Source organism: Felis catus, chromosome D3 (genome assembly GCF_018350175.1).
Source record: "Felis catus isolate Fca126 chromosome D3, F.catus_Fca126_mat1.0, whole genome shotgun sequence".
NCBI classification, from domain to species: Eukaryota; Metazoa; Chordata; class Mammalia; order Carnivora; family Felidae; genus Felis; species Felis catus.
Window position 1 is genome coordinate 14,287,404 of NC_058379.1, and position 24,062 is coordinate 14,311,465.

The 24,062-nt window shown below is 49.6% G+C and overlaps 1 protein-coding gene across 5 annotated transcripts in view; it reads right to left on the minus strand.

The window, feature by feature from the left end:
- Window positions 1-24,062, minus strand: part of KSR2 (kinase suppressor of ras 2) — a 434,084-nt gene that overhangs the window by 84,739 nt on the left and 325,283 nt on the right. For 4 of the 5 annotated variants that reach the window (XM_045042231.1, XM_045042233.1, XM_045042235.1 and 1 more), the window contains exons 8-9: window positions 8,541-8,608; window positions 5,568-5,692 (exon numbers count right to left, since the gene is read on the minus strand). In XM_045042231.1, the coding sequence (XP_044898166.1) occupies window positions 5,568-5,692; window positions 8,541-8,608 (193 nt within the window). The remainder of the gene's footprint in view (window positions 1-5,567; window positions 5,693-8,540; window positions 8,609-24,062) is intronic. The other variant, XM_045042232.1, reaches the window with a different exon arrangement.

A 24,062-nucleotide genomic window follows, 5' to 3' on the forward strand; every position in this document is an offset into this window, starting at 1 on the left:
AATTATTGCATTTCCTAGTTATATGTTCTGAAATTTTCATATGGATCCTCTTTATATCTTCTATTCATTTGCTGAGACTTTGTATTTCTTTGCAGTGATTTCCTACTTTTTTCGTGTGTTTCAAGAGTGTTTGTAATTGCTTGCTGAAATAGTTTTATGACTGCTCTAACAATCTCTGTCAGATAATTCTGAAATCTCACTTGTCTCAGTGTTGGCATCTATGGGTTGTCTTTTCTCATTCAGTTTGAGATCTTTCTGGCTCTTGGTGTGACAAGTGATTTTTCACTGAAGCCTGGACATCTGGGTATTAAGTTGTGAGACTCTGGGTCTTACTTAAACCTTTGGCTTTAGCTGGCTTCCCGTGATCCTGCCCTAGCAGGGAAGAGGGCGTGTGCTGTCTTGTTATTCCCAGGTAGGGCCAGATGCCTAGGCCCTCTGCCTCTGTCGGCACCTGAGGACAGGAGGGGCTCCTAATTGTTGTTGGGTGGGGTGGGAATTCCAGCCCCTTCATAGGCCTCCACTGACACGCACTTTCTGGGAGAGGTACTATTTCTACTAAGAGGTACTATTACCATTCCCCATGTAGCCTTCACTGACACCAAGCACAACAGAGTAGCCTCATTATTTGGGTGGTGGTAAAAGTTCTGACTCTCCACTAGGCTTCCACTGACCCTACCTCATCAGGTAGGGGTGCTACATTATTGCTGGATGAGGGGGCTCACAGTCCCCAACACCAACCAGGCCACTTCACATCTACAAGGCTTGGGACATGCTGTTATTTTGACTTGGAATATCTGTCCATCCCTAGTCTGCCTAGAAGACACAGTTCACAGCTCCCCTCCTCTGGGAAGTTCCTCTGACCCCCTGCTCCACCAGGTCAAGCACATCGTTTGCTCCTGGTGCTGGCTCTTCCCACTCACTCAGCTTCAGCTGTTGCTTCTACCCAGTCTCTTCTCATCCTACTTGTCTGTTTTGCCCTCTAGGCTGGGAGCTCCCTATTCCCAGCCACAGTGTGGTCCTTAAATAGATGGGTGCTAGATGAAGGAAAACAAGAAAGAAATGAAGGGAGGGAGACTTGGAGGGATGGAGAGAAGGAGAGAGGGAGGGAAATGTATATCTCTTCCTACTAGATGGTGTCTTATTCATCTTGGAATCTGCAGAACTTAGCACAGAAACAAAAACATAAGAGGTAGTAATAAGTGTTATATGAATGAGTGAATTAACAGAAAAGAAGGAGGATTGGAATGAGGAATTGCATTTATGGAGCAAGGAATTATCTCTACTTTCTTGAGGGAAGGATTTAGGTCTTTCTCATCTTTGTAGCTCAGGGCTGATGTGAATAAACAGAATCATTTCAAGAGACAGCTGCATATGGTGCCCACATTCCTTGGCCAAATTGCTACAACAGGAGGGGAAATTCCTTCTTTGGGTCAGACCGAGATCTATGGCCCAATGGGACCAGCAACGGGAGGTTGCATTCCATCGAGGGAAACTCAAACTCAAATCAGATCATTCCAGGAAGGGCTAGTGGCATAATTCCTCTTTCAGAGCACAGCTAAGATATAGAAACATCCTTCAGAGACCTCCCAGTCCAAATCCTTATTCTGTAGATGGGGACACTGGGACTCGGAGAGGGGGAGTGACTTACTGGTGTCATACAGAGAGTTAGTGGCCTGGGTCCTTACCCCCAGCCCAGCAGCAGAAGCACAAGGTTGCCCCAAGTCACAAGAAACTCACATCTGACTCTGGGAATTGAACAAAAGCATGCTTATCTCCCATGTTCCCATTCCATTCCACCCAGTTGAGCACTGATCTGGACACGGTGGCGACGGTAACTGCCTCTCTCATGGACTTTTCCTAAGGAAACTGTCCCTACCCTCCAACCCAATAGACTGTGGTGAACAGACAGTCCTAAGCAACCACACTTGTCTTGTGACCTCCACAGCCCACCCCAACACAGGACCACAGGTCCAAACAAGATGGCAGCTGGCCCATGACGATGATATGGAATGAAAAGATGAGCTGGCCGACAGCATCAGGCGCACAGGCAGAGACGAGATGAGGTTCAAAGAGAACAGAAGAGCCACGACAGGCCAGAAAACAAAGAAGCCAAGGTTATGAGAAATACATGGAGGCAGAAGCAATGACATGGAGAAGAGGGGAAGGTAGAGGACGAGACCAGTCAGCAGTAACAGACTGGAGCAGACCCAAGAAGAGCAGCTGAGTCACAATCATGATGGAAGAACAGGACAGTGATCCACGGCCCTGCTGGAGGTCCATGGAGCTGGCCCGAGTGCAAGGCCAACTGGAAAGGGCAAGCCGGCGTGCAGCCATTTCGAATAGCGTCACTACAGCAGGCGCATCTTCAGCCTTGGACACCACTGCAGATGGGGTTCTGATGCCTTGACCTGGAGGGGCAAGGGCTATAGCCTGGTCCCCCAAGGAGCTGGCAGATACTGCCGTTTCTTCTTCTCCTCTGCCTCCTCCCCCTCCCCCTCCTCCCCCTTCCTCTTTCTGCCTCCTCTTCCTCCTTCCGTTCCTCTTTCCCCCATCAAGCCATTCCCTGCCCTGACCATCCAGGGTTAGACTAAATCCTTGACGCCTATCACTGCATCTACTCCTTTCCACAATCCCAGTCATAGCTGCTATTGTGCTGCCCCTTTAATGGGGGAGGAGGGGAAGGAACCAAGGTAGAGAGAGCTTGCTATGACCACACAGTCAGTGAAGGAACGAAGTTCGAAGGCTGGGCCTTCTGACTCCAAAATGCACGCTCTAACTAACCATTACGTCGGGAGAAAAAGCCGGGCTTTTGTGAACTTGGATTGACTGAGCCAGACAGGAGAGGAGACAGAGCAATGAAAAGGAAGCCTTCAGACCAAATTGGCTCAGAAATCTATTGCACTAACCACATCATTGCCTGACAAAAAGAATCTGTGTGAAGCCAGTGAGAAGAGAAAGAGAGGAAAAAATAACCCGGCCCTGTGATAGATCCTGTCCACCTTCAAGTCAAAGCTGCTTTCTAAATAGAGGTTAATTTATTTCTCTTATCAAATTCTCCCGCTGGTAGACAAGCAGAACAATGTCACAGTCACTGATCTAGCTGACCCGTGTTTCTGTCCCATCTGATCAAGAGGCTCAGTATGCTGGCAAAGCCAGAGAGGAAGGTCTCGAGATGCTCTGAGCAGCTCGCCCCCTGAGATGTCACAAAGAAAAGGATGGGTTCTCTAGACATGCACAGTTACTTCTTAGGAGCCGTACCATTTGAGCCTCCTAAGCACCCCCAGAGGTGGGGATCCCTTTTTCTAGAGACCTATACGTATCTCATGCAAATAACAAAGAAAGAGTGGACCCGACCTAAGATCTGGATTGGAAACCCAAGATTTAAGCTGAAAACAGTATCTAGAATTTTCTGGATGCTTAACATGTGCCATGGACCATACTAGATGCTTGTATGTGGATTACTTCATTTCATCCCCAAGACCACTCTCTGAGGCTGGTGCTCTTATTATAGCCACCGTGGACATTTTAAAACGTGGCCTCAAATTCCTTGGACTCCTCCCATCGGCAAGTGGTTTCTGTGCCTCTTCCCCTTGAATCTGAGCAGGAACACGACGGCCCCCGTCAGTATGACAGAGCAGAACTGATACTACCGATCCTTGGCTAGTGACAAGTCAAGACAACGCACCAAGGTAATGCTAAGTTACAAAAGCCCAGGCAACTTCTGCCTTGTTGCTCAGTTGCTTGTCAAGCCCTGAGCTGCCAGGTGAGAAGCCCGACCACCCTGAAGCCGCCATATTGTGAGGAAGCCCAAACCATAAGGCAAGTCCGCATGTAGATGCTTCCACTGGGTCTCCGCTGAACCCGGTCTCTGATGCACCACAGGCAGACACTAGACAGGTGACTGATGACGACTCTAGCTCAGAGGCTGGCATGCTTTTTCTTAACATGGCCAAATAGCAAATATTTTAGGCTTTGTGAGCCATGTGGTCCCCGTTGGAACCACTGAATTCTCAATCATAGTGTGAAAGCAGCCGTGGACAATATGGGTGTGGCTCATGCCAATATAACTTTATTCACAAAAACAGGTGCAGGTGCTGGGCTGGTTTGGCCTGTGAGCCATAGTGTGCCAATCTCTGCTCTAGAAGATTCCAGCCCCCAGCTGTGTAAGTTTTCCTAGTTCAGTCCCCACAGTTTCCACGAACATAATTAAAAGGCTGTCGTGCTCCACTAAGTTTGAGGGGCTTTGCTGTGCAGCGGTAGATAACCGGAACGTACCCATTTCATATACAGGAAAACTGAGGCCAAGAGAAATTAGTGGCCTGCCCTGAGGCTCACCGCTAGTAAGTGGGAGAAGCCAGGGCTGACTGCAAGGTTCGCCTGCCTTCAGAGGCCAAGCTCTCAACTGCTTAGATGACGCCACAAGGAGCCAGATGGTGAATGGCTGAGAGCTAGTAGTAAAAACGGTGGGTGATAGTGTGTGAGAGAAAGAACATATGGGCTTTGGTGGGGAGATGTACAAGGGGAGGTCAGAGACGGAGCGAGGGACCAAATTAGGCACGGTCTTGCAGGCTGCAGAAGGAGCTTGATTTGTTTTCTCAATGCAGTAAAGAGCCACTGGGTGGTTTTGAGGCAGAGGGGGACAGGATTCAAATTGCATTCATTAGGAATCACTCTGGCTGCTGTCTGGAGGATGGACTGGGGAGAAGCAATACTCTCTCCAGCCTTATGCAGAGAAGCGAGACAGAGCCTTGCCAGTGAGAGGTCACCGAGCCATCGTGACGCTCATTTGGGTCCTGAACACAGGTGGTGACTTCCCACACGCTTGGATTGATTTGCACTTTACCCACCTTCAACACGGTGCACAGAAGCACTGGGGAGTTTGAGAAATCACCTGTTGGCACGTGCAGGCTTTGCCTCCCACCATAAGGCTGCAAGTGTCCCTGGGAAGGTTCTGGTGCAGTCCAACCAACAGACCAAACACATGGAAATCATGCTGGAAATTTCCATGCCACAGTGGACAGGTGCATAGAGAGGCTGACCATTTGAGGACCAGCCAGAAGTCAATCAAACTGGCTGAGGCTCAGAGCCTGCCTTCCCCCCCCCGCCGCCCCCCACATATCCATCTATCTAGTCTGAAGCAGGAGCTCAAAAAACAGTCTTCCGTCCCTCGGTGGTCCGATTCAACAGATATGTCAACCCAGCCATCTGCAAGGTTAATCCCGGCAGGTTGGCAAAACATCTCACAGAGCAAAGGGAGCTGGGTCTGGATCACTCAGGAACCCTGCTTAGACTCTCCCGCAATCCCTACTGCTCCCTCCTCGACACATTCATTCATTCTCATTTCCGTGTGCCCTCTCTCTAAATTAGACAGATTTCTGGCACACTCACTCTCCACGGAGGGCTGGATGCCCCCTAAGCTTTCCTTACATAAACCACATGGAACGAGGAGAGCCCAGGTGGGCTGGGAGGTGAAGGTTTCCAGAGCAATTCACTCAAGCTCCCCTCCCCGCCCCTCCCAGGCAGCGGCAGCCCCAGCAGACCCCGACCCAGCAGGACCCCGCCCTCACCTTGCTGATCTTGTTGGTTTTGGGGAGCGTCTGGCTGATGTGCAGGTCCGAATACCGGGGTGGCTTTCGTAGAGGGTTGTTGATGTCACACGGGACGGACTCTGTCCGGACCAACCTTGCTGGATCCGTAGGGGTAAAAACAGCAATTTGGGAGTTTAAGTACCGCTTCGTGTTAAACCGTTCTGCCAGGAAAGCCTAGCTCAGACCCCATCTCGAAGGCCTGCCCCCAGGATGGGAAGGGAATCCTCCAAAAACGATAGTTGTCAGGTCATGGCGTTAAGATCGGGTGTCCTCTGTGCTTTCTAGAATGTTTACGTTGTTAAGAAATGACTTGACAACTGTACATCTTGATAATGAAGCTGAAGCTATCCATTTGTGTTCGATACCATAATTGTTTCACGTGGGCATCATTTCAGAATTGACCCTCCTTTGAAATACAAGAGGTTCCTGATTCCTTAAGATCTACAATCAATGGATAAACTCAGAATGACCACCCGTCCTTGCCTCCATCTAACCTTTGTGTCGGGATCCTCTTTCGTCATTTGTGGGATTTCTCAGGCCCGGGCAGCCTGCTGCATGTCAAAACACGTTTGTCCTAAACAAGGCCACAGGGATCCCTGAAAGGAAGGCTTAGTATCTGCAGACCTCCCCTCAATGTCCTCCCTGAAGTCGCACAAAAAGCTGGGCACACAGCTGATGCTAAATAAATCCAAACGACGTCATCCAAGCTTCTCTTCCCGTCACCCCTCTCGTATTATCACTTCTTATAGGGACCACAGGGAGGGGCAAACTGAGGAGCTCAAATTCAAATCTGATGCCTGGCAGTGTTACTTGTCAGCTGTTTTGTGTTGCGGTGGGAGGGGGGGCGGTGTTGGTGGAGAAGTTAAAGCTTTGGGCTGACCCAGGAATTTAATTTTTCTGCTTAGCCTGAGCTGCCATCTCCATGGAAACCAACTATATTTTAAACTTTCTACCAACAAGGGTGGGGGATGGGGGGAAAGCAAGAAGCTGGAGGACTTCTGGCAAGTGCCACTGGCTTTGCATGTACAGGCACCTGCTGCCTTTGAGCAAAGGGGGCATGGCCATGAAGGCAGCACGTAGGGAGGCTTTCTTCAGGTGTCGGCCTCTGGAAGCAGGTCACCTTGCAGCAGGCTGGTTCTGGTCTCTGCATGGGAGTTGGACTCCGGCAAAGACTGCTAGGAGGTGGTTTCCCCAATGAAGCTTACCCAAGCAAGACAAGAGGTCAAGAGCTGTGAGAATTCAGCTTTAAAAAATAGCCTCACTGAGCATATACAGTTGTGCAAGGAACAGATGGTTCTTAATTAAGGATGGGTGGGAAGGGGCAGGAGGGCTGAAGACTTTTCCTTCCCGTGCAATTTCCTCCCCTCGTGGAGGTAAGCAATGCAAAGATCATCGAACACCAACGGCCCAATGGCTTTGGAACACATCCCAAGGCTTTCGGCAGCAATTTGCTTCCTTCTTTGAGTTTCCCTTGGGCTCATTCTAAATCGGGGCAGATTCCCTGGAGCGTGCATTGACCAAGGCCAGGGGAGCTGGGAGGGACATAGCAGGGACAAGGAGGGACTCCGTCTCACATCAGCAGGTTGTGTACCTCAACATCGGCTCCAAGGCTCTAGCCCACCTATAGATGGGAGGGCAGGGAGTTGGCCAGCAAGAATTTTAAAACTGTAGTAAGTTGCTAATATCTGAAAATAATACAACTATTTGGGCTTTTCTTTGAAACATGAGAAAAATTCAGGTCCACGTTGTTTCTATCATTGCTGGAGTGGCTGTCCTCTCTAGATGGTTCCTGGGCTCCCCTTCCACTTTGCATGGCTCCACCTGGCCACCTTCTCTTATTTAGGATCCTGGTTTGGCCCTGGAAGGTACCTGAGTTTGCAACTTGTACCCTAGAGTCTTGCCTCTTAAGGGGCAGAGGAACTGCCCACAGATTCGGTTAAAAATGCAGATTTTGATTCAGTAGGTCTCCTGTACATTGAATAGCAGAGGTCAGAACCAGTGACATCCAACAGAACTTTCTGTGATGATGAAAGTGTTGGTTGTCTGCACTATCCGATATGGTAGCCACCACCTGTGGCTACTGAGCCCTTAAAACGTGGCTGGTGTGACAGAATAATGGAATTTTTATTTTTATCTCATTTAAATTAACCTAAATCTAAATAGCCAGGTGTGGTTAGCAGCTACTGTATTGAACAGCACAGGCCCAGAGAGTCCCCTGGTGAATGAACTATAACGTAGATAACAGAAGCCAGAGATAACTCCCCTATGAGACAAGAATCAGGGGAACTATTTTGAAAGCTGGACTACAAGGTTTCCCCAGTTGAGTCCCTGGCAGGTAGGGAAAAGCCTTTCCTTCTGGTCTTTCCTTCGCACTAAATTGGTCTTGCTTTTTGTGCAAGATACAAGGCCGGCCACGGCTCTCCCAAGGGCAGCTGTTACCTCGCTGCTTGGACAGGTTGGCCAGGACACTCCCAGAGCCCCAGGGGACAGAACACAGATGGCCCAAAACCAACAGACCCAAGCCCGACCCCTCCCCATGCCCACCTCTGCAGGGCCAAATGACTGAGTCTGGAGAGCATGTGAGAGGAAACACTCAGCCAGCACTCTTTTTAAGTGGGAAGGAAAAGCAATGAGATTAGGGGGGAAAGAGAGGAGAGTGGAAATTAGGAGAGCAGACAAGAATGAGAGAAAAAGAGTTAGGGAGGGGGAGATAAATCTGGGGGCTAAAGTATCAGAGAGACCAGCAGCGGGGCAAGGAACAGGGAGAACAGGCACAGGGAATGGATGAAGGGGACAGATGGCAGGAAGAAGAGCATCAGAAAGGAAAAAATTGGCAAATATCGGGGGATTAAGAGGTACACAGAAATGGCCTGGATGGGACAGCTATCTCAGAGGGCCTGCAGGAGCCCCTGCATCACCCTACCCCTAGGGCACCAAGTGTTAAATACTTACCTCCTCTGTGGATGATCAGGAGATGACAGGGTGGGGCTTCTTTGGTGCATTTGTTGTGGCACTTTAACCTGAGAGAGAGAAAGACAGAGAAGGATGGAAAGATGGGTGGCTGGGAGGCTGGGTGGGTGGGTGGATGGACTGGTGGGTGAGTGGGTGGATGGGTGGATGGATGGGTGGGTGGATGGGTTGGTAAATGGGTGGGTGGATGGATGGATGGATGTATGGATGAATGGGTAGACAGATGGTGGTTGGATGGATGGATGGATGGAATGGTGGGTAGATGGAATCGTGGCTGAGTGGGTGGATGGATGGGTGGATGGATGGACGGATGGAAGGATGGATAGATGGATGAGTGGATGGACACATGGTGGTTGGATGGATAGATGGATAGATGAATGGATGGATGAATGGGTGGGTGGGTAGGTAGATGGATGAATAGATGGATGTGATGCCTTGGTGGTTTAGAAATCTCTAGAAGCTGTGGATACAAAAATCTGAGATGAGATAGGGCAGCTAAAGTATCTCCTTGGCACCTAGGAAATCAACTCTGAAGAGAGTCTATTGCCATTCCCCTCACAGGTCAGTCCTGGGTGGTTCAGAGTGGGTAGCAACTCTTTCACCAACCATGTCCACTTGGACTTTATGCTTTGAAAGATATATCCACTTTTGGTCTGTATTTTTAATCTTTATTGTCATCATCATCATCCAATCCTAATAATCTTCCACTGTTTACTTGTAATTTCATCTGGCAACCATGGCACTAACCATATTACATACACTATGTCATTGGACCTTTATAACAACCTTACACAATGGATATTATTATCATTCCCATTTTACAGATGGAAAAACAGATTAACTGAGCTTTCCTGGCAGAAACCTCAGGTCAATGGCACCAAAGGTGGTTTCTCGTTTTTCTTAAAGCCTCAAGCAACAGGACACAGCTAACCATGGCTTCCCCTTAGGATGAGATCAGTCACGGCTATTCAGTTTTAGACGTACGAAGAGTTTAGAGTCAAAATGTCCTACTTTGAGACAATGTCACCTTGCTGTCCCCCAAAGAGTTACCAGACTTGAAAAGGATAATAGATAATAGAAACCCCAAGTAATTTTGACCTGGCTTTGTCTTTTCCGTTTAGAGTTTTATGTCAGTAGGAAAGATATACGCTGTGGCAGATGCTATGGGTACCCCACCTGCATCCTTTTGGGTTCCCTTATCATTTCTATGCACGCCAGCCTAACTTCCAACAGCCAACATCTTTGCCAGAAGACACCCTTAGCCTGCTCAGAGGTTTAATATTAAAATACACAGAGAGGCACAGGAGCTTTAGATTTGCCCTCGACCTTCTTCCTCTCTAGGGATTTGACAGTTCTCTTTAACAGAATGGTCTCAACACCCAGTCATAGACTCAACTTTGACTCCCCCAATTAGTCTAGCTCAGTGGTTCTCAAAGTGGAGTCCTGAGACCAGTCACATCGGCACCATCTGGGAACTTTTCAGAAATGCCAATTTCTGGGACCCCCCCCCCTCCGCCACCCCGGATTGATGGATCTGAGACTCCAGAGCTGAAATGCAGTTAACATGTTTGGAACAAGCCCTCCACCTGAGTGTGATATGTGCTCATGTGTGAGAACCACTGGTCTAGTTGATTGTTTTGGAACGTCTATGCACATTTGCCCAATTATTTTTTTGTCTTCAGTCTTTTGGGCCCTAATAGGGCACTGAATTCCTCTCTCATATGGAAAGGTTAGCCCTGAGGCCGCCAGGAGTGCAGGGATGAAGCGGGGCAGGGGGTGGGGGGTTGGGGGGGGGGAATGCAGGCAGCATGGAATAATGCCGGATCACATCGTAAGAACATTAGTCCATCTCCAAATCTCCTTCTCTCTGACTGCATCGGGGAACTCTCTGGTGCTAACACATCTTTATATCTCTCTACCACATGCTAAGCCCAGTCCCAGATTTGGACAGGCGACAGTATCCACAGGAAATGTAATACATTTATTTTTCTGGGGCGCCTGCGTGGCTCAGTCAGTTAAGCGTCCGACTTCGGCTCAGAGGTCATGATCTCGTGGTCTGTGAGTTCGAGCCCCGCGTCAGGCTCTGTGCTGACAGCTCAGAGCCCGGAGCCTGCTTCGGATTCTGTGTATGTCTCTCTCTCTGCCCCTCCCCTGCTTGTGCTCGGTCTCTCTCTCTCTTTCTCTCTCAAAAATAAATAAACATTAAAAAAAATAATAAATTTATTTTTCCATTTTTCCATTTTTTTTTCCTGGTTGCCTTATATTAATGGAAGTGATGCTGATTTTCCACCCATGGTAATAAGACACATTTCCATCCTTAAATAAATGTATTGAAATTTAAAAGGCCATAAATAGTAAATAAATAAAAGGAAGGCTGCTAACATACATATGACAAAATCACGACAGGGTCGTGAGCGAATGACTGAATCAACTCGGGACAAATTAGCTTAGACAATTGAGAACTGTCAAAAAAAGTGGCAGCTCTTGGCCCCTAAAAGTCTAAGATGATTGAAAAGCATTAAGAGGTGCTACTGGGGGGCACCTGGATGGCTTGGTCAGTTGAGTGTCTGACCTCAGCTCAGGTCATGATCTCGCGGTTCACTGGTTCGAGCCCCCACGTTGGGCTCACTGCTGTCAGACTGTCAGTACAGAGCCTGCTTCAGCTCCTCTGTCCCCACCCCCTCTGCCCCTCCCCAACCTGCGCTCTCCCCCCAAAAAAATACTAAAAAAGAAAAAAAGAGGTACAAGCTCTGAGAACAAGTGCTTGTGATGAGCCACGAAATGCCCTCGGGGCTTTACGCAATTTATTTAATCCTCATATCAATCCTAAAAAGTAGGAACTAGGGGCACCAGGGTGGCTCAGTCCGTTAAGCATCTGACTCTTGATTTTGGCTCAGGTCCTGATCTCACAGTCCTGGGAGAGAGACCTGCATTCGGTTCCATGCATGGAGCCTGGTTGGGATTCTCTCTCTCCCTTTCTCTCTCTGCCCTTCCCCACCTCAAAAAAAAAAAAAAAAAAGAATAAAAAGTAGGAACTATTGTTATCCCCATTTTACAGAGTGAAAAACTGAGGCTTGGCAAGCCTGGATAACTTGCTGAAGGTCAAATAGCCGGTAACAGACAGAAGTCCCGAGCCCAGCTCTAACCACCACGCAGATGCCTGTAAAACCTTCATTCTTCTTCCTTTACATCTTGGGGGTGGGGTGAATAAGTGGGAAGGTTCCTAGGATCTCTAACCAGCACAATCAAAATGTCCTCCTTTGAGACAAGCCTAAGATGTCACTTTGCTCTTCCCCTACAGTTGCCTGACCTCACAAGGATAATAAAAATCCCACCTTACTGCAAATTTGTCTTCTTCTTTTCTTTCTTTTTTTTTTTTAAATTTTTTTGAATGTTTATTTTTGAGGAAGAGGGACAGAGCATGAGCAGGGGAGGGGCAGAGAGAGGGAGACACAGAATCCAAAGCAGGCTCCAGGCTCTGAGCCATCAGCACAGAGCCCGATGTGGGGCTCGAACTCACGGACCGTGGGATCATGACCTGAGCCGAAGTCGGACGCTTAACCGACTGAGCCACCCAGGCACACCATGTCTTTTTCTTTTCTAAAGCTCCCCGGACTCTCAAGTCCCGGTCCCCCTGGAGGTCATTGGTATTGCATCCAAACCCTAGTTCGAAGCTCCAGGGAATGTGCAACTAGCCCTTCATTCATTTTGCAAACACTTAACGGGGCCTATTGGGCCCCAGGTCCTGGGGACATGCCGGGAACAGGGCAGATGAAGCCGCTATGCTTACGGGGAGGGATAAAAACCACGTAAACAAATATCAGATCATGGCAGGTGTGTTGAGATGGAAGAAAAAAATCATTCAGGGAAACCGGATGGAGGGTATGGAAGTGAGAAGGAAGGGCTTCCGGCCGGTGCAAAAGTGGGGGGCAGGAACAAGCTGGTGGGTTCAGGGGTCAGAGGTTAAAGGCCAATGAGGCCGAAGAGAACCACAAAGCGATAAAGACACGAGCAAGGGGAGGAAGACACGGACAGGGCCCCCCGCAACCCTGGCGAGCCGTCTGTATTTGATTCTGCAGGCCCCGGGAAGTCACTGGAGGCTGTCACAGCCGGGATAGGTCAGACTGATGCTTGGGAAGCCCTGAGCTGGGGAATCCGCTGATGCCAAATGAGAGTGGAACCGAGAAGTTTCTGCACTCACTGCTGTTTGACATTGCTTGATTCTGCCCTGGAAGCTTCCAGAAAGAAATTTTTCCTTTTTGCCTCTCCCGCCTACGAGTCTTCTCTAACGAGCGCAGCTGGAATGGTGACGTGCAGGTGTGGAGAAGCCGGGTCGCTGTCGTGGGCAGCACTCTGAAGCAGGCGCAGACAGTCCCATGCCACCGCTGGACCACGCCCGAACCAGGACGGGGCAGGTGGAGCCTCCTGTGACCTCAGCCTGTGCCCTGCCTCCCCCAGGCATGATCCCCTCCGGTATCCCTCGTTGCTTGTCTTTTGCAGTTAGAGAAAAGCCTTCATCTCTGGCCAAAAGGTGGGAGATGGAACGCTTGTCCCTTTGGCCAGCGCTTCAAAGGGCGGCCCTAGCAAGGGGGGCACAGCCACTGCTCTTGCAGAAAAGCCCAGAGAACTTTCACGCTGAGACACTTAACCCTTTGCACGGAGGTACATGGAGCACTAGCATCTACTAACTGAGTGGGCCGACTAGCCTCGCGCTGAAATGATACAGACCCTCAAGGGCAGGGGAAGAAGGAGCCAGAGAAGAAAATGCACAGGATTCCACCCCGATGAGACTTTTCCTTTCACTGCCCATAGAAGGGAAAACTAAGGCCGACCGCCCGCTTCCAAATCAGACCCCCAAGGCTCAACCTCCAAGGCTCTGATTCGGTCTTTGCCGGGAACGTGGGTGTTCAGTGAGTGAATGCCAGAACCACTGAATGAGGAAGACACATTCTACTTCCCAAACAAGACGTGTCTAGAAGCCTAGATCTTCCAGAATACGGCACCCCCCCCTCCAAAAAGGCGAAATGGGGTCAGGAAAATATGAAGCAGGGATCTGGGTTCAAGGTCCGGCATTATCACTTCCTGGCTGTGACAACTTGAGTAGGTCGCCGACCCGCTCTGAGCCACAGTCTCGTCATCTGTAAAATGGGGAAAATCATAGTACCTGTAGCTGCAAAGAAACGTAGTATCCGCAGTTGCGTAGCCGCAGAGAAAACTAACGATATGACACAAGCGGGTGCCCAGGACGATTACTTGAAGTAGCAGGTGCTGCTGTTTTTGTTATAGTCATTCTTATTATTGCTAGTTTGTGTCTCAAGCCCCTGAGACAGTGGAGGACTTTCTCCAGTGGAGGACTTTCTCTTGCTGAATTGTGGGCTGACTGCAATGCCTGGAGCTTTGAAACACCCACGGGTGGGACCTGGCTGGTGACGATCCCAGTCTCCTCCCCCTTGGGTGGGACGGCTCAGAGGTGTCAGAGGTGAGACTGGACGCCAGCTACCCAGAGCCGTTACCTGCCCAGCGAAGCACCCAGTGCTGGCTTCCTTCCTTCCCTTCCTGGTCTCACTCCCCCGCTCCCCCGCTGGCATGGTCTGGATCACCTCTTCAATACACTTGCCCTCGAATCCTTGTTTTGAGGCCTTGAGAAAGAGGCGAGCCCAAACAGGACACCATGATCATGAAAGGAGGCTCAAAACCCAATGCGGCCATCCCAAAGCTCTCACACCAAAGCCGAGCCTCTACTCCCTGTCCCTTGTGGGTCTGCGGCCCACGGTCCTTAATGAATTTGTTTCTCCAGGTGCTTCGTTCCACACAGAGAAAAGGGAGGGCTGGGGGGGGGGGGCACGCAGCTGACAGGACAAAGCTCCCTATCAAACTTGGCCCAGAGGAGCACCATGAGTTAGCATCGTGGCTCTGAACAACGCCAGGCACCAGGGAAAGGTCATATGGGGTTCCCGAAGCAGTTAGAAGCTTGGGTTTCCGAGTCAAGCCAACATGAGCCTGAACCACAGTTCTGCCCTCCCCACACCAAGGGGACATCCGTCCGCCTTGCTGAGATCCAGGTTCCTCGTCTGCAAAACTGTAGTGAGGATCTCACCAAAAAATGCTCGAGTGGGGTCCACAAAGGCAGCACACAGGTCAAGGTTTCCATAGACAGGCTGAAACAACTTGAGTGGACACAGGGAATGCCACGCGAACCTCACATAGCCTGGAAACTTGGAAAGGATTTATTTAAGACTTTTCATTGAAGAAGGTTAATTTTTTTTTTTTTTTTAACTTTCAAAGCTAATAGGATAAGCTTCAGTTACGGAGAAAGGAGAAAAGTTGCTTTCGTGGGATATCTTGTTCCCCAAAGGAGCTGCTGGCTAAATGAGACATCCTCTCCGTCTGACAGTTAAATGTGTGAATTTATCTTGAGGGCAAGATCTGGGTCTTCCTCATCCTTGTAGCCTCCCGTTCCTTCCCCCCTTTCAGTGCCTGGCCTGGGGGCTGGTGCATAATACATGCTGCATAAACACTACAGACACAGAAGGAGAGAAAAGGAAAGACAAGGAAGGAAGGGCAGAAGGGAAAGCCATCGAATGCCACTGACCGCCCCCGGTGTGCGGGCGTGAATGGTCTCTATCAAAAGGCTTCTTGAAAAATGATTCCTATTTCTTATAAAAGGAATCTCTCACAGTTTGTGAAATGCAGGTGTGTCCGTCTCTGCATTCTTCTCTCGAGGTCCCCTCTTCCCCACAGTGAGGTCAGGACAGGGGTTGGGCCAGAAGCACATGGACCTGCATGGACCTTGCCCGGGAACGGTGGGGGACAAATGAGCAGCTTTGCTGTTTCCTTAGTGGATCTGTCATGGCCCCCAGCCTTCCTGTGGGGCAGACGAGAGCCCAGAGACCCGTGTGGCGCTGGGATCAGAAGGCTAGCCTTCCCCGAAGGGGGGCGGGCAAAATTCCTGCTGGTGAACACAGTCATGTCCATTTCAAATGGTTCACTGGGCAGTTGTAACCAATTTACAAAGTCTGCAGCCCAACTCCCTGACCCTGACTTTGTCTCGTCCACCCCAGCTTGCTTTGCAATCCACCTGAGCGGGGCACAGCCCTTCCTTACAGAGAACAAATGATGTTTTGAAAACCTGGCTCCCAGCATCTGAATGAGGGAACGTTAAAGAAACGCCTACCTCTTATATAACCTGTTTTTTCTGAACAACACAGCCATGAAGGGTGGAAACCACCGTGCCCATTTCAAAGTCAGGAAGACTGAGGCTCAGGAAGCAGGCCACTCATACAGACAGTAAAGAGCAGAGTCAGGGTCATTCATTCATTCATGCACATAAAGATGTGATTGCCTTCCTCCTCTGTGCCAGGTGCGGGGTGAGGTCTCAGGGTGTGTGTAATAAAACAGGGCAAGAATTCTCTCTTTAATCATCTCTCCTGCCAAGATCCAGCACACCGTTCGCCATCCAGGTATGTAAACCCATCTCTTACTATTCCGATCACGAACATCTTTCCATCCATCCCACTGCCTCAGAGTTGCCCCTTTTCTAGAAAGGATCCCCTGTGGATCGGAACTAGGTTCTCGGGGGCTTGGGTTGGCAAGAACCACTTTCTCTCCAGAAGCTCCTTTTGAGATCTACTCCACCAACAAACATTTCCTGAGCGCTTTCTACGTGCCAAGTACCGTGCCGGCCCTGGGGGTACAGAGAGTGAAGGACACGGGCAGAGCCCTACCCTCAACTAGTTTGAAGTCCGGTCAGAGAGACAGGCAGGTACACGGGCGAAGACAACGTAGTTACATTACGTGGGATGATGGTGAAGGACCGGGTGTGGCACTTTGGACCTGAGGGGAGTCCAGGAGGGCGTCCTGCAGGAAGAGGTGACCGAGCTGAGCCTGAAAGATAAATGGGAGCTGGCCGAAGTGTGCAAGGGAGATCCAGGCAGAAGCAACACAAGGCGGTGCGAGCATGTGTTGATTGGTGGGCAGGTGGCCTACTGCAGGGGTTGAGACTTCAGTGATGCTGGAGTCCTGGGTTCAAGGAGGGAGGCAGTGAGAGGGGCGAAAGGACAGCTCAGTAAGGGACGGCACAGCGTATCACGGGGAGCCTGGATTTACCCTGACAGCAAGGGAGAACCAAGTAAGGATTTTAAACGGGGAGGCAAAGGCTGGATATGCATTGTGCAAAGACCCCCTCCCCCCCTCCCCGCCCCGCCCACTTCTACGGGCAGAATATGTACAGTTAAAGGGCACAAAGCTCCCGCACGCATTATATTCCTGACTTCCTGCTTTCTGCTCTCCTTCTCCCAGGTCACCGCACTAAGTGCTCCTCAAGGCTTCTTGCAAAATCACAAAACCAAATCATTGCCCCCTTTATAGTGGGGCTTGTTTCACTGACTCCCCCAACTGAGCAGTTCTGTCTCATCTTGGTTCCCCTGTGGTCTCTCATTTAAGCCAATGCTTCGAGAAATGCCCCATATGCTCTCAGTGGAGGATATCAAAACACTTCTTCCCCTTCCCGCTGACAACTCAGTGAGGCTGAGCTCTTTGGCCCGCGACTGGGTAAGAAAAAAAAAAAAAAAACGACAACAACAACAACAACAAAAAACCCAACAACAGAGATGAACAAGGTTGGTGGGGAGTGTTAACATATAAATCATACCGCAGGCTCCAAAAAATAATGAAAAATGATCAGGAAAACCCAGCACTTCTCTCCGTAAGAAGATATACTGCAGGAAAGCTGTAGATTTATTAGCTGTTGGAGACGTCCCCCCCCTCCCCATCCTGCAACTTCCCCAAGAGAGGAGAGAGTGACCACAGAGTTTTCTTGGTTCCTAAGACCCGCAGGTGTTCATCAGAACACAAAGACCCATTTGCTATCTTCCTTTTTTTATATATATTTTAATGTTTTTATTTATTTTTGAGAGAGAGAGAGAGAGAGAGAGAGAGAGAGAGAGAGAAAGACAGAGCATGAGTGGGGGAGGGGCAGAAAGGAAGGGAGACACAGAATCCGAAACAGGCTCCAAGCTCTGAGCTGTCAGCACAGAGCCCGACGCAGGGCTCGAACCCGTGAACTGCGAGATCATGACCTGAGATGAAGTCGAACGCTTAACCGACCGAGCCCCCCCGGGCACCGCCCCCCACCTTCGCCATCTTTCAATTCAAGAAATAGAGGAGAGGGTAGCAGGCTGAGGGAATGAGGAGGAAAAAGATTACTAGCTCTGGTCTGAGGTCAGGTTGAGATCAGATTTGCATCTTCCATTCTGCCCGTTTAAGTCAAGGAGAAGCAGAGAGGGGGCTAGCGTTTGTTGCTGGCCTACTGTGTGGCTGGCCCTTTACCCACGTAAAGCGGCTAAGAGCCTGGGATGCTGAGTCAGAGAGACTGGTGGTTTGATGAGCAGATCTACCTACTGGGAGACTTTGGATTTACTCCTGAAGGCCTCCGTTTCTTCATCTGTAAAATGGGGGAGGAACAGACCCTACCTTCCAGGGTTGTTGCAAGGATTACATGAGATCATGCATGCGAGCTGTTCAGCAAAATGTCCAGCACTTAGTAAGCCCTCAATACATGATCCCATCAGCACCATCCATCACACTCAATGCCCACCTCAGCGTCTAGCAGAATTATTTTTTAAGTTGTTTTCTTTACTTTTTTTTTTTTTGAGAGAGTGTGGGTGGGGGGCAGAGAGAGAGGGAGAGAGAGAATCCCAAACAGACTCTGCACTGTCAGCACGGAGCCCAAAGTAGGGCTTGATCTCATGAACCGTGAAATCATGACCTGAGACGAAACCGAGAGTCGGATGCTTACCTACTGGGCCACCCAGGTGCCCCTCCAGTAAAATAATCATCCTCCACATACAACTGTGATTGGACCCAAAGTTTTGCACGTACTGGGCAAAAACTCCCATAAGGGACCGTGAATTCCCATTCTGATTGTTGCAAAAACAGAAATGTTTCTATTAATGGAAAAGTAAGTTCAGGCTTCAAGCTGGTGATCTCTGAAATGCATGCTTATAATTATATCCTGCCAATATCCTGTGTGGGGTATAAATTCCCGAAGCTTCCAGGAACTTCACGGCAGCTGCAGCATCGTGTTCATCAACTCCTCAGTCTTTCCAGGGCCAGGAAAATGAGTGCACCCCGTTGCTCAAACCAACCATGGCTTACTCCACACCTCCACCTCATCACCTGTGGCTGGAGTCACTGGGCAAAACCAGGAAATTTTCAGATAAATCACGGTATTTTGATGCAAAAACACAGGTTAGGAGAACATACAGCCCCAGAGAAGAACCAATAAGTACACAAACTCCAAATAGAAAGATCCAATAACAGAGCCACGGCTCATTGAAATGAAAATCAGTAGAGGCGCCGGGGTGGCTCAGTCGGTTGAGCATCCGACTTCAGCTCAGGTCATAATCTCACGATTCACAGGTTTGAGCCCCATGTCGGGCTCTGTGCTGACAGCTCAGAGCCTGGAGCCTGCTTCAGATTCTGTGTCTCCCCCTCCCTCTTTGCCCCTCCCCTGCTCATGCTCTGTCTGTCTGTCTCTCAAAAATAAATAAGAACATTAAAAAAAATTTTTTTTAATGAAAATTAGTAAAGTGCCAGCTTATATGGAAAGAAATAAGTGCGAGCACATCCAGCCAAGCTACCGAAGGCAGAAGGAGAAGGAACGTGTTTAAAGGGCATTCAAACACCGCAATAAATTGGAAGTCTTGAGCTAGTTAACTCAGTTTTCTAAACTCACTTTTTACCTTCCCAGGGAAATGATTATGGGTCTCACCCCTACAGAAGTGGGCAGTGACCTAAATCAGAACACAGGAAATGTTTCTATTTGCACAGACATGCCCCAACCAACATGGGTCACCTGGGACATGGGACTTCCAGTGCTAAACCCAGGAAAGTCCCAGGCAAACCGAGATGTTCGATCGCATTATTGAATATTGTAATGGCACTCTGAAGTTGGCACTCCAGGGGCGCCTGCGTGGCCCAGTCGGTTGAGCGTCCGACTTCAGCTCAGGTCATGATCTCGCAGTTTGTGGGTTCGAGTCCCGCATCGGGCTCTGTACTGACAGCTCAGAGCCCGGGGCCTGTTTCGGATTCTGTGTCTCCCTCTCTCTCTGCCCCTCTCCCGTGCATGCACTCTCTCTCTCAAAAATAAATAAATATTAAAGCGGCACTCTAGAACGGAATTGCAAGTATACCACAGTCCCATTGGTTGGCAATGACTGTTTCACTATATAAACCAGAGTCAATTCCACCAAGGGCAATTCTGCTCCCCCTGGGAAGATCTGGCAATGTCTGGAGACATTTTTGGTTGTCACAACTTGGGATGGAGTATGTGTCTGTGTGCGTGCGTGTGTGTGTGTGTGTGTGTGTGTGTGTGTGTGTGTTGGGGGTGCTCCTGGCATTTGGGGGGTGGATGCCAGTGACGCTGCTAATTATCCTGCAATGCACAGGGCAGTTGCCCAAACAAGGAATTATCAGGCCCCAAATTTCAATGGTTCTGAGGTTGAGAAACCCAATTATAAATGCTTGAACATGTCTCCCAAGAAGGATGGTTCAGAATATCCTAAAAGACAAATGGGGAACGAGAACTATGGAAAAGGAGGAAATGTGCTACATTTTCCAGAACTTTCCCTCACTTCAACCCACGCAGGTGATTTAGTGAGTAGGGTTCTCTTCCTTCTTTGCATTAATAGAAAATCTGTTTCTGCAACTTAATACGTGCTGACCAACTTATTGAAAGATTCTGATTTGAGGGAATCCTCAAGTCATTAATGCGATTGGTGCACTCACAGGTCCTATGACATCCAATTCAGAGAGGTTTAGAAACTTCCCCAGAATCACACAGCCAGGATGGGGCAGAGCCAGGACCTAAACAGCTCTCTCTGCCCCCTGCTGTTGTTTTATTATGCTAAGTTGGGTTCCTTAGAAGCAGATCCTGAGATGGGTGTTCTTGTGAGTGGAGAGAGTTCTCCAAGAGAGGCTGCTTCCTTTGCGGGGGAAGCTGGATAAGGAATGGGGGAGAAGCTAAGCAAAGATGTGGCTTCAGGTGACTCTAGTCTCAGCCTGATCCCCCCCCCCCGGGGCTCTGGGCTGTGAACTGCACCACAGAGCGTGTCTGCCTTGAGGCAAGCAGGCTGGCCTTCTGTACCCTGCACCTGGCTCTGAGCCACCCGGAGCAGGGGGAGGCTTCTTCCCGGGCACCTTGGGGTGAGGCAGCCACAATCACCCAAGGGCAACCCCCCCCCACCCCGGGGAGGTCTCAGGTATGAACTGTTTGCAGCAGCTCCCACAGCAACCGGTAAATGAGGTCTCCAGGAAGGTAAGCAGACCATCGAGTCACATGTGGGTGAGGGAAGACTGTGCTCTGTGACCGCTAACTTCAGCATTCTGTCTTCAAAGCAGAGGAGCGACTGCTCCCTGGCCTTAGAGAAAAAGGAGACTTAGCACCTGCCAGACATTCTGACTCCCAAACCCCTCGCGTCTCAGGCCATAAGAGCAGGTGACCGGGAGAACATCAGAACTCCTGGCTTCTGCCTGCTCCTACTTTCCGCAAGAAGCAAAGGCCACCCTGATACCAGCAGTGTCCTCCCCAAGGCCTTGCCCTTGGCAAGTGACCCACTCCAGCGAGATGACAGCTCCAGGGTTCAAGGAACGGGCTGGATGGGGAGCGAGCGGTCCCTACCCAGGCTGGGAGCCACAGGGAGTAGCACCCACGAGTCACAGCGGCATGGCCTGGTGCCCTGTCTGCACAGAAGAATCGGTATTCCCCGGCCCCCAGGCCCCACCCAGGACAAACAACTGAAAAATATGCTCGAGTCCTTCTAAGTCCTGATCCAGGCTTTGCCCGTGCCTGTGTCCTTGCCTGTGACCTCGCCCAGAACACCCTTCCCCCTGCTCCACCTGGCTACTTCCCACTCCTTCCTCAAGACTTCAAGGGCTTCTTTTTTTGTTTTCTTAATGTTTATTTATTTTTGAGAGAGAGAGAGAGAGAGAGAGAGAGAGAGAGAGAGGCAGAGACAGAGACAGAGACAGAATCCAAAGCAGGCTTCCGGCTCTGAGCTGTCAGCACAGAGCCCGACATGGGGCTTGAACTCACGAACCGCGAGATCATGACCTGAGCCAAAGTCAGACACTCAACCCACTGAGCCACCCAGGTGTCCCTCCTCCCTCAACACTTCAAAGGCCTCCGGGACAGCCCCCCTGATGTGCATCATGTATGCACCCTTTCCCAGCCTGGTGCAGCCTGGGCACATCCCCCTACAGTAATAATTACCTACCTGCTTCACCCCTCCTTCTAGAACCATGTTCCTCACTCACACCCCAGTGCAAATCTGAATCCTCTGGGAAGCTTATTAAAAATGCAGGTTTCGGGGCACCTGGGTGTCTCAGTCGGTCAAGAATCTGACTTCTTGATTTCGACTCAGGTCATGACCTCGTGGTTCGTAGGTTTGAGCCCCACATCGGGCTCTGCAGTGACAGTGTGGAGCCTGCTTGGGATTTTCTCTCTCCCTCTCTCTCTGCTCCTCCCCTGCTCTCTCCCTCTCTCTCTCTGTCAATAAATAAACAAATAAAAAAAAAATGCAGGTTTCTACGCCCTATGGCCAGAGTCTGGGCCAAGAAGTCTTGGGAGGGACTCAGATGTGATGATTTTAAGTTTTAAGCCACTAGCAGTGACCGTGAGCATCGGGAGGACAGCAACGGTGTCTCTTTCACCTTCGAACCCCAAGAGGTAGCACAGAAACGCCCCTCACAGCACACACCGAACCAGAGATGCTGACTGAACTGAACCCAACCCAAAAGAAGGAGTGGGGAGAGGGGAGGCTAAAACACGCAGGAGAGACAGATAATTCAAATGCTACTTCTCCACCGACAGTTTTGAAGGATGTCCCCCTCCCTTCCATACTCAGCGCATGCAGTAAAAGCAAACAAAACAAAAAAAACAAAAAACACACATATGCACAAAAATACCTCGGTTCAAACTCTCCCTGCCTAGAGCACAAGCCACGGAATTCACCGCTGTGCACTATCCCGTAAGACACGCAGATAGGGGTGGACGGGTTTCCAAGGAACCAGAACTCAGCTCCGCGGAAACCTGTGGAAGGACCCCGAGGAGGAAAGATGCAGACAAGGCATGAACGAGGGCTGGGAAACCCATCAGCACGTTCCTACAGCTGAATCTGCAGTCAGCAGACAATACGTGGATGGTGCTGACATCCGACCACTTAGAACGAAACTCCATTCCGCGCTCATGAACCTATTAGATGAAAAGTCCTCAATTCAGATAACTGCAAATTGCTTTCTGAGCATAATTTCCTATTAGTTCGCTAATCTCTCTATTCAGAACGCCAACAAGACAGCTGATGATAATTCCGGAGGAAGTGGCCATTAAGCCGAGGCAGGAGGAAAGGGGGTTAGACGTTCGCAAGTATCCTGGCTTCCTGGGTGGGGGGGGTACCCCAAAATTAATCCGTAAAGTTAGTAACAGTATTAGCTTTCGTTTATGAAGTTCTTATAATGTGCCAGGTACAGACTGAGCATTTTACCTTACGTGTTAGCTCACTTAATTTTTGTTTTGTTTATTTGTTTGTATTTTTGTTGTTTTTTTAAATAGTCGAGTGAGGTAGATATTATTTGGACAGGAGAAGAAATGGGGCTCAGAAGTGGTCACACAGCTATTCGTGGAAGGGTCAGGATTCAAACGCAGGCTTGTGTGTCTGACCTACAGCCTGGGTTCCAGTCATGCCTTCTCTATTTGGCTTATCACACAAATATTACCGGAGAGACGATGATGCAGAAGAATCAAGTTTATAGGACTGAGGCCAAGAGATGAAACACAGCACAAAAGCCTGAAAAATAGTGAGCAAAGATCGACCAGTCTGTAAAAACAAAAAACAAAAAAACAAAACCACAAAAAAACAACAAAAGCCCCAAACACAAACCTCATGTGCTGAAATGTCAGGCTGGAAAAGAAAGCTTGATGTTGGCAAACTACCACTTTTTTGTAGAGCAGTGGTCCCCGGACCAGCAGCATCAGCTGCACCAGGGGACTTACTGAAATGCAAATCCTGGGGCTCCACCCCAGACCTGCTGCATCGGAGACTCTGGGGCGGGCCCGGGAATCTGTGTTTTAACACACCCTCTAGGGGATTCTGATGCACACTCGAGTTTGAGACCCGTTATCTAGACAAAGAAAATCAGCTCTAACAGGGAATTTGGGGATCACTCAGAGGAGTGCTTCTCAGACCTTAATGTGTGCAAGAATCACCAGGACGGTGATTAAACTGCAGAGTCTCTTAAATTGCAGAGTCTGGTGCAGCAGGTCTGGGCATGGTCTGAGAGTCTGCATTTCTAAACAGCCCCCAGGTGCTGCTGCTGCTGGCCCAGGGACCACTGTAGAGTCACCAGGGTCCAATCCAATCCCTTTCACCCAGGGAGTTTCTAGCAACAACAGAACCAACATTGCTTTAGGTTTAAAAAACAAACAACAACAACAACAAAAAGAACAAG